This window comes from Sprattus sprattus, assembly GCF_963457725.1.
Source record: "Sprattus sprattus genome assembly, chromosome: 11".
In the NCBI taxonomy this organism is placed as follows: Eukaryota; Metazoa; Chordata; class Actinopteri; order Clupeiformes; family Clupeidae; genus Sprattus; species Sprattus sprattus.
Window position 1 is genome coordinate 23,832,915 of NC_137909.1, and position 9,984 is coordinate 23,842,898.

General features: G+C 44.6%; 1 protein-coding gene across 17 annotated transcripts in view; it reads left to right on the forward strand.

Annotated features, from left to right (window-relative positions):
- celf4 (CUGBP, Elav-like family member 4) overlaps window positions 1-9,720 on the forward strand; it is a gene marked incomplete at both ends in the record, with an annotated part of 97,528 nt that extends 87,808 nt beyond the window's left edge. For 4 of the 17 annotated variants that reach the window (XM_080847909.1, XM_080847910.1, XM_080847918.1 and 1 more), the window contains 6 exons: window positions 7-145; window positions 447-596; window positions 3,355-3,435; window positions 4,705-4,782; window positions 6,803-6,886; window positions 9,593-9,720. In XM_080847909.1, the coding sequence (XP_080704035.1) occupies window positions 7-145; window positions 447-596; window positions 3,355-3,435; window positions 4,705-4,782; window positions 6,803-6,886; window positions 9,593-9,720 (660 nt within the window). Of the gene's footprint in view, window positions 1-6; window positions 146-446; window positions 597-1,515; window positions 1,612-3,354; window positions 3,436-4,704; window positions 4,783-6,802; window positions 6,947-9,592 lie in introns of all 17 variants that reach the window. The other 13 variants (XM_080847908.1, XM_080847916.1, XM_080847917.1 and 10 more) reach the window with 7 other exon arrangements.
- Between the last annotated feature and the right edge of the window lie 264 nt (window positions 9,721-9,984).

Sequence of the window (9,984 nt, forward strand, 5' to 3'; positions counted from 1 at the left end):
TCTCAGGTGCAGCAGCAGGCAGCTCTGATGGCATCGGTAGGGCAGGGTGGCTACCTGAGCCCCATGGCTGCCTTTGCTGCCGCTCAGATGCAACACATGGCCACCATCAACGGTATGCCAGGAGGCCCTATGACCCCCACGTCAGGTATAACATACACACACACACACACACACACACAAGCATACACACACACGCATTCCGACACACACACACACACACACACACACACACACACAAACGCATACACACACACAAACACACAGTGTACCTAACATTTGCATATGATCACACATGTGTACTAACTAACATGTGGGAAAATCCAGATATGTTGCAAAACTGACTCACAACGATGTATGCCTATACTCACACACAAACACACACACACACACACTCCACCAAAAGTAGTGCACATACCTTGTCTCACCTGTCCTATCGTCCCCCTCAGGTGGCAGTACTCCTCCAGGTATCACGGCTCCTACGGTGACCAGCATCCCCTCCCCCATCAGTGTCAACGGCTTCACTGGCCTCCCCCAGCAGGCCAATGGACAGCCCCCCGCCGAGGCGTGCTTCACCAACGGCATACACCCCTACCCAGGTACATCACAGAAGCAAACAGATGTCTTACACGCAAACACACTCTCACACACGTTAATGCACAAACACACTCTCACACACGTTTATGCACAAACACACTCACACACACGTTAATGCACAAACACACTCTCACACACGTTAATGCACAAACACACTCACACACACGTTTATGCACAAACACACTCACACACAAACATTGCTGGGAGGGCCAAGAGCAGGTAAGCAATGGGGCAAAATCATGTATTTATGTATGTAACAATATGAGGTGTGCACATACATACATGCATACTTACGTGCATACATACATACATACATACATACATACATACATACATACATACATACATACATACATACATACATACATACATACATACATACATACATACATACATACATACATACATACATACATACATACAATAAGACATGGACACTGACATCCACATGTGTACTCAGCTTATGTGGTGATAATAGCCTACTTCACTTGGAAACAACCCTCACACAAATAATTTTAGTTACACATGCATATTTAGAAAACACACACTCACACACACACAAATCTCATTATTCATGCTGACAGAATTACCCTCCACAACACTGTAATCAAGGTTACAGAACAAAGCTTCATCATAATGTGTGTGTGTGTGTGTGTGTGTATATGTGTGTTTGTGAGCAAGCATTGTCTCCTCGGACTTGACACAGAAACGTTTAACATAGCCAAGCCCTTTGAAGATTGAGGTTTGTCTGAGCGGTGTGTGAGTGTAGCAAGCAGGATGCAGGCCTTCGATTTGGGCCAGCCCTATGGCCGCCCGTCTGCATGCCAATGATGTGCCACCATGCCCGAGCGTCTGGCCGTCGTCTGGGTTGAGCCACCGGAGAGGAGAGCCACACTGAGTGTTCTTCTGATTGTCTTCCAGTCTTGCAGGAGGTGGTGTTTAGGGAGGACTCGGAGAAGGCTCCCCGCAGCTGTTTTGGGGTGCAGGGCAGCTGTTTCCTGTCCCCCCTCTCTGAAGGTATCAGACAACACCTACCCCCCCAGTCTGCTCCTGTTGTACTATACCTCCCCGCCCGCCCGACCCCAACCTTACCCCACATCCCCCTGCTTCCCCTGTCTGGCTGTTAGTGCGACCTTCAGTGTTGTATTTGTGTATTAGTGAGGTACCTGTGTGTGTTTGTGTGTATGTGTGTGTGTGTGTGTGTGTGTTTGTGTCTCTAAGCAAATGCATGAATAATTGCAAAATGGAGTAACGCTGTTAAGTGTGTGTGTACGTGTGCGCGTGTTTATAACTTTGTCGTTTAACGTGGTCCTTCCTTGTGTGCATGCTGTTGAGCTTTCTTGCATAGATCTGGTGTTTAGCTCTAGGAAGGTGAGCCAAAATCAAAAATGTTCAAACGGTGTTATGGTTAAAATGGAGTAAGTGATCTGTCTGTGTTTCGAGTACTCTTGATGCACTCTATGCATGGTGTGAATAGAAAAGCTATAGTCATGTCTGTAGTGTAGATGCTGTAATGGCACTGCAGGGCAATCCAGTTGGCAGAGTTCACAGAGGTCGCCTTTCTTCTTTAGAGGTGGAGCAGATATCTTCCCTCTAAAAATCTATCTTGTCTCTAAATATGTGTAATATTGTGTGCATGTGTGTGTGTGTGTGTGTGTGTGTGTGTGTGTGTGTGTGTGTGTGTGTGTGTGTGTGTGTGTGTGTGTGTGTGTGCCAGAGTCTGTGACAGGGTTTGCAAATAGTTGTCAAAAAGTTTCTTCAACAGATGTGCCAATTTCCAGATACTTAAATCCTTATAAAAAATGAATGGGAGTGAATGCAAAATGAATCAAGTTACAAGCCTCTTAAATGAGCCTGAAAGCCTGGCACAGTGGCTGATGTCTCAGTAAGGTGTGCAGCTGAACGCGCGTGTGTATGTGTGTGTGTGTGTGTGTGTGTGTGTCTGTATGGGTGGGAGGGTGGTGTGCGGGGGGTTACAAGCCTCTTAAATAAGCCTGAAACTAAGACTTATGTCTTTGTAAGTCATACTGTGTGTGTGTGTGTGTGTGTGTGTGTGTGTGTGTGTGTGTGAGTGTGTGCGTGTGCGTGCGTGCGTGCGTGCGTGCGTGCGTGCGTGCGTGCGTGCGTGCGTGCGTGCGTGCGTGCGTGCGTGTGTGTGTGTGAGCTGTGGAGGCTGAGCTGTGATTGATGGACCGTGAGTGGGGCCAGAGCTATATTGTTCTGCGTTGCACTCACTCACTCAGTACCTTTGGAAGTTTGGAGCAGCACTAAGGCAACTTTTGGCAAGAAGAACCGAGCTGTGCCAGAGATCTTAATTGTGTGGGGAAGCGATGGAGGAAGAGGGGGGGGGGGGGCTAGGGGAAGAGTGGACGGAGGGAGAGAAGAGGTAGAGGAAGTGGGGGAGAAGGGAAAGGAGAGAGAGAGAAGGGAAGTACAGAGAGAAAGAGAGAGAGGAGGGAAGGAGGGTGAGAGGGGAGATAGAGTCAGACATTAGGCCATGGCTTGTGCGTGATGTCAAAGCAAACACACCTTGTGCTGCCGCATTGCTTGTTTTCTTTCTCATCTTTTTCTCTTCCACCTTTCTCTTTTCCTCTATCTATTTTCTGTCGCACTCTCTCACTCTCCAACTCTCCCTTTCTCTCTCTCTATCTCTTCCCACTCTCCCTCTCTCTCTCTCTATCTCTTCCCACTCTCCCTTTCTCTCTCTCTCTCTCCTCCCACTCCCTCTTTCTCTCTCTCTCTCTCTCTTTCTCTCTGCAGCTCAGAGTCCAACTGCAGCTGATCCCCTTCAGCAGGCTTACGCTGGAGTTCAGCAGTATGCAGGTCTGTTCCTCACCGTGTGTGTGTGTGTGTGTGTGTGTGTGTGTGTGTGTGTGTGTGTTTTATGAGACAGATTGAAAGGAAAAGAATGAATGACTTAGAGTTCAGAGCGAGTGAATAGAGACAGAGAGAGGACGAGAGAGTGAGTAAGAGAGGGAGAGAACAGTGCCGTGACGGAAACGCAGGAAGAAATAAAAAGCAACGGAGAGAGCAAGAGAGAGATAGATACAAAGACAGAGACAGAGAGAAAGACAGATACACACAGAGAGAGAAAAAACAGACAGAAAAAGAGAAAGAGAGAGAGAAAGACAGAGACACACAGACAGAGAGGGAAAAAACAGACAGAAAAAGAGAAAGAGAGAGAGAAAGACACACAGAGACAGAGACAGACAGAGAAAAAGAGAGACAGAGATAGACAGAGAGAGCGAGAGAGAGAGTGAGAGAGAGAGAGAGAGAGAGTCTGGTAGATTGAGAGGTGACAGTGTGTGTGTAATCAGCGGCGGGTCTCAGAGCAGGGGGCTGAGGGCTGGGGGCTGCTCACTCACACAGCACAGTGCTGCTTTAAAGCATCAGCCATGCTAAACTAAGCACTTCACAACTGCCACGCCACGTTGATCAAGCCTCCACACTCGCTCTCCCTCTCTCACTCGCACACACACACACACACACACACAGGCACATTTAAACATCTCTAGACATGTTTACATAAATGATTATATGACACACAGCTGCTATCGTGATGCTGCGTTCCAAAGTATTAGTATTGTGAGCCAAAAATCACTGACCATGCTATAGCTTTGGATGTGAAAATTCTGCCTATTGAGATTAAATCTTTTTTTTCTAAAGCATTTTACACAATGGCCATGTATTGATCCAAAATGAATAGCATGAGCAATTACAGCCCATGTTATTGATTTTATTTTCCTCGAGTAAAAGGTTCTGCAAACACAACATTTGTCAGTAAATCTGTCCCTTATTGTGTGGACTGAGTTATGCTTTTCACCATGGATCAGAATAGGAGCATTTCACCCAGGTAATAAGGATGCTGTAGACCCACCCAGATGCATTGTGTTCTGTTTGACAGCTTGAATTTAAATAAAATGCTTTGTTTATTATGTGTGTGTGTGTGTGTGTGTGTCTATGTGTTTGCGGTGAGATTGGTGTGTGTGTGTGTGTGTGTGTGTGTGTGTGTGTGTGTGTGTGTGTGTGTGTGTGTGTGTGTGTGTGTGTGTGTGTGTGTGTGTGTGTTGTGTGTGTGTGTAATCTGACCTCTGTACATGTGTGTCTCAGCAGCCTACCCAGCATACGGTCAGATCAGCCAGGCCTTTCCCCAGCCTCCTCCCCTCATCCCACAGCAACAGAGAGAAGGTGAGACGCACATCACACACACACACACACACACACAAAAGCACATTGCAAACACAACACACACACACACACACACACACATAAACTCCAACAAGTAACCTCATTCCAGATCAGGTGAACATACTTTATGCATGACAGCATGTCCAGCCTTTGTTTGAACTTACAAAGGCAAGGCCAGCAGTATGTCAGACATACATTATGAAGCTTCAGATAAATATTGAACAAAGAACAATATGTGAGATGCATGTGTGTCTCTAGACCTCTACGGACTGTAGAACAAAGCAAGGTGTTCTGTTCCAGCCATGCCCACTCTTTCAGGACATCAAAATTTGATGTGTTACGCACTGATTCAAGGGCTGTGGTTTCACCTTATTTTAGATGACCTCAGGCCCAATGTCAGTAATTCATTAATATTCTAATCAATTTGAGGTTTTAATACAATGTATTTCTCAAGGGAGTACGTATTATTACTCACCGTAAGTGGAGAGTGTAGCAGCACCTGTTCATATCACAGGTATATATTTTTTTACAATTCAGTTGCTTAAGTTTTAATTATATAGACTCTGAAGCTACTTAAAGGAAGGTACGGCTGAGGGCAATCGTCTGGAGTTTATGTGACGACACAGCTGGTCTTGCTAGTTGAAAAGAAACTGCTCGATTTGTAACAGAATTTAGTTTGCTTGAATTTATTTTTTGGGGTTCTTTTAAGGGAGTGTTCTCCAAGAACTTAAAAAGAACATGGCTGATATCAGCATGTTAATGCTCAAGAACTGCACTTCAAATATGACCCATTATGTCACGCTTTGCATGTTTCCCTTCTACTCGTCTTCTTCTTGAGCCACCTCTCCTTGTTTCTCACAGACACAGTCAAACACAGAGCAACACTTTGATTTAAATTCCTATTACGCATAGCATATACCCTCTCACCTTCCAGAAGGTAATTTATTCACTCTCCTCACTGATATGATTTATGCTTTAGATTATTTTTCTATCATGCAAATTTCTGTCAAACTGTTCTTATATAACAGGAGTGAACAATGGCTATGGTATTTCTTAATGAACATTATTATATTTACCCTTAGTTATATGCATTACTGTGTTTACCTGTACTCGCAATCTAATTTGCCTTTGTCCCAGCTGGAGATGATAACGTAATTCAAGGAATAATTAATCACTGTTTGGCTTGCTCTGTGTAGGAACTGCAAGCTTTCAAAACTTTGTGTGTTTTATTTCCCCTTCTCAGGCCAGTCTTTAGAGTCAGTCTGAGTTTGCTCTCAATACATTGGCATCGCCTTCTACATTAAATATATCGTGAGGCGGGTTGGAACATAAAATGTATTATTAAGAGGCTTCTATTAAATGCATTATGAAGAGAGTGTTTATAATTTAAAGTGTTGCCCAGTCGTCTTAATACCTCGTGCCAGGCGGCGCTTTAGCACAAGCTTCCTCTGAGGGGCTTCTTAAGTAGCCATCAGCGCTCACCGTAGCCTCCCCCATTGACTTCCTCTGATGAGATGGGCTAATGTCTTTAGCCAGTGGGATAGTCACACAGACACTCGACTTCATGAGGGATCTGTACCCACTCTCCAGTACTACTGATGCAACGGGAGGAAAATACCATTTAAGTTTTCAATCAATAGAGGCTATGTACTAATGTTGCGTGTGTGTGTTGAGGGGGGTTATATCCAGAAATTTGGTTGTATCCAGAAATGTTGCTGTATGTGCACCTTGGGTCCTTTTTGCAGGTATTGCCTATAAATTCAGTTTTATTTTAATGTTATTAAGGTGGTTTAGATTTAGCATTTTCAATACTCACAAATCTACAGCAAACTTGTTTAACCCAGTAAACGCTTAAAGTAAACTCCACTCTAAAGCTCTGTTCCTTCCTCTATCTCTCTCTCTCTGTCTCTCTCTCTGTGCTTGTTTTTTCTTCTCTCTCCCCCTCCCTCTCTCCCCCTCCCTCTCTCCCTCTCCCTCTCTCCCCCTCCCTCTCTCCCCCTCCCTCTCACCTCTTCTGCAGGGCCGGAAGGCTGTAACCTGTTCATCTATCACCTTCCTCAGGAGTTTGGGGATGGCGAACTCATGCAGATGTTCCTGCCTTTCGGTAATGTCATCTCCTCCAAAGTGTTTGTGGATCGCGCGACAAACCAAAGTAAATGCTTTGGTGGGTAAAAACGCTAAGCCACTTAAACAAAACAAAAAGAACTGTAACAGCTTCCTTCTGACTCTTGATCCATCACTACTCTCTCACTAATGACTCCACTGACCTCATTTCCTCACCACAGCCAGGTCTCAACCCGTCTCGTTTCAGCCGGTTTGGACAAGCGCGGATATTCGTACTCAGGAGCCGACAGGGCACTATTGCAGAGCAGACTCTTTGCTTGGCCCCCATAGAAACTTTATATTTCTGCTGAGAACCCTGAAATGAGGGCGCTCTTTCAGAACACTTTTTTTGGGAAAAGCCGTTGGCCCTCACAGCAAGGAACTCTTAAAGAACTCTTTTGGACGGAGCCGGTTCCCAAATCAAACGTTTAGAATACATAACCTTTGAAAGAAAAGGTTCTACCTGAATCCTTTTCCATAGATACAAATATTCCTTGTCTTGTGGAAAGTGTCCTAAAAAAGGCATTTCTATGGGGCCAAGCGAAATAGTGTGATGTCAGGGTTGGGCATGAGTGACAGACAGGCAGTGACAGATTTGTGATAATAGTCTCCACAGCATCAGGCCCCATCAGCAACCTTGTTATGTGCAGTTTGCAGGTGGACAGGAGGGAATTTGTTGTCATTTTTATACCCCTGGCCATTTAGGTTTGCTCTGATAAAGATGTCAGGATTCACTGTTCGATTTACCTGAATGTGCATATTTGGAAAAAAAATATAGGAGCTTATAAATGCATTTATGTATGGGAATGGCAGGCTACAAATCTTTAGATGTGATAAAAAGACATCTTGCAGTGTGTCCTTAACGCTAAGCAATTGCCCAGATTTGACACTAATGTCATGCCTGTTTGATACTTGAGGCAGCCATCCTCTTAAACGCACCCAGCCTCAATGAAGTATGATCGACTCAGGGGACGAACAAATTACATATAAATATTAACAGCTATTACGTTCAAATTACAATAGGCTTGAATTAGTAGTGGCGGAAGGAACGGAGTTGTTTCAGGATAATTTTTTGCGCTTTTTTTTTTGTCTTTTCTCTCAGTAAGTTTACAGCATGCTGGTATTGGAAAACATTTCACCTCTTCATCGCTTACCTACTTCCTTTCCAGCCCTCTCCCTTTAAAACAAACATGTATTTTTCTCCTCTAGACGTTCCATCCGCAGCGGCACAAAGCCATTAACCAGAGATCAGGTGCAGGAAATCATCTCGCAGATTTCGTTAACGGACACTAATTGGGCATGAAATGAGATATGATGCCACCAAAGAAAAGTCTCATTCCAGGCAATTTCACAGCGAGCGAGGGAATTGTGTCCAACCTCCCCGTTTCATACGGGGCTGCGCGTGTCGGGTCCTAACCCGGGGAGACAACCGCACGCAGCAAATCAGGAAATAGCGTCTGAGAGTAGAGCGTAGCAGCGTAGGGACGGCCTCCCATGAGTCTCTTCTCTTCGGCGTGTGTTGAGTGCCTTTCATATCTTTTGTCTGCTCATAAGCTCAACTGTATATAACATCATGTGGGAAGTCACTGTTTTATGATACACACAACCCATAATGTAAAATACTATATTAATAAATGTCATCTGCATATGCCTCAGCAGACAGATACGTTATTACAAGCATTTATTAGTGGTTTTGACTTAGGCTTTACTGTATTGAACATAGCAAAGCTGCAGACGTGTGCTGTTTGATGCTAAGCTAAAGTGAAACAGCACATGAACTTGGGTTGTATGCCCCTTGCATCAGACAACAGCATCACAACATCTTTGACACCTTGACAAAAGCCTTTGCTGTTTTTCACTGATGATTACCAAGTGTGTTTTTTTCCAGATTGTGTGAAACTTTAACCTGATATTACATGCCATAAATGTCACATTTCAAGATGTATTTAGTCTCTTTTTGTATGCATAATTCTCACTTCACTTGCAGGGATGGCGCTGCTTTTACTAACACATTTGTAGATCTGCCAGATTTAGCCCAAAGATATCTCCGGTTAATGCTATTCATCTACATAGATCCACAATACAATCTCACCAAAAGATCTGTGGGCCTTGTCAGTAAATCTGATTTAAATAGACCTGTGTGTAATCTGATAAATGGGTCCAGTTCAGTAGCATTTTGAAGTGATGTTAGTTGACCCTGTTTGCTGTGTTAATGGTGGTGTAGTTTTGCATGTTAAGTATTTGTGCTGTGGTTTAATGATCTGATGTTGTATATCGTATTGCCATTGTTGTTGCATATCTTACCTGTTGTTGACTGTGTACTGCCTAATGCTGCTTGTTCAATGGATGTGTGTACTAGTGATTAGTGTGAAATCCAAAGTAACTTGTGTTTGCTGCCCCTCTCTCTCTCTTTCTCTCTCTCCCTCTCTCCATCTTCTTACTCTCTTTCTGATCATCGCTTTTGTGTCCATCCGACATTCATTCTCTCCTTCTCTTTGTCTCCTTTGTCCATTTGCTAACTCTTTATTCTGTCTTCATCTTTCTTGGTCCCCCATTTCTTCTATCTGGTGCTAACCTCTCGTGCCTTTTCTGTCTCCATTTCTCTCTCTTTCACTTTCTCTCTCTCTCTCTCCCTATCTCTCTCCCTCTCTCTCTCTCTCTCTCTATATATCTCTCTATCTCTCCATTCCTTCCATTCCTCACACAGGCTTTGTGAGCTTCGATAATCCAGGCAGTGCTCAGGCTGCCATCCAGTCCATGAACGGCTTCCAGATCGGCATGAAGAGGCTGAAGGTGCAGCTCAAGAGGCCGAAGGACGCCAATCGCCCATATTAACCCCGCCCCCCTCACCGCCCCTCCACCCTGGGGGCGGGGCTCCACCGCTGTGCACAGGGAACAGGTAAAGCTCAAATTCACTTCGGTGTTCTGGATCCCAGAGTGGACCTCTCAGCATGACATGGGAAAGGATATTTTTAGTGTCTTGGAGGGACCCCACTAAACTCATCTTCATGCGTCCTACAACGGAACACTGTTGTGGGTTTAGACCATTACGGATTATCGTGAAGATCGTGACACAGATTAGTTTACAGGCGAGTTTTA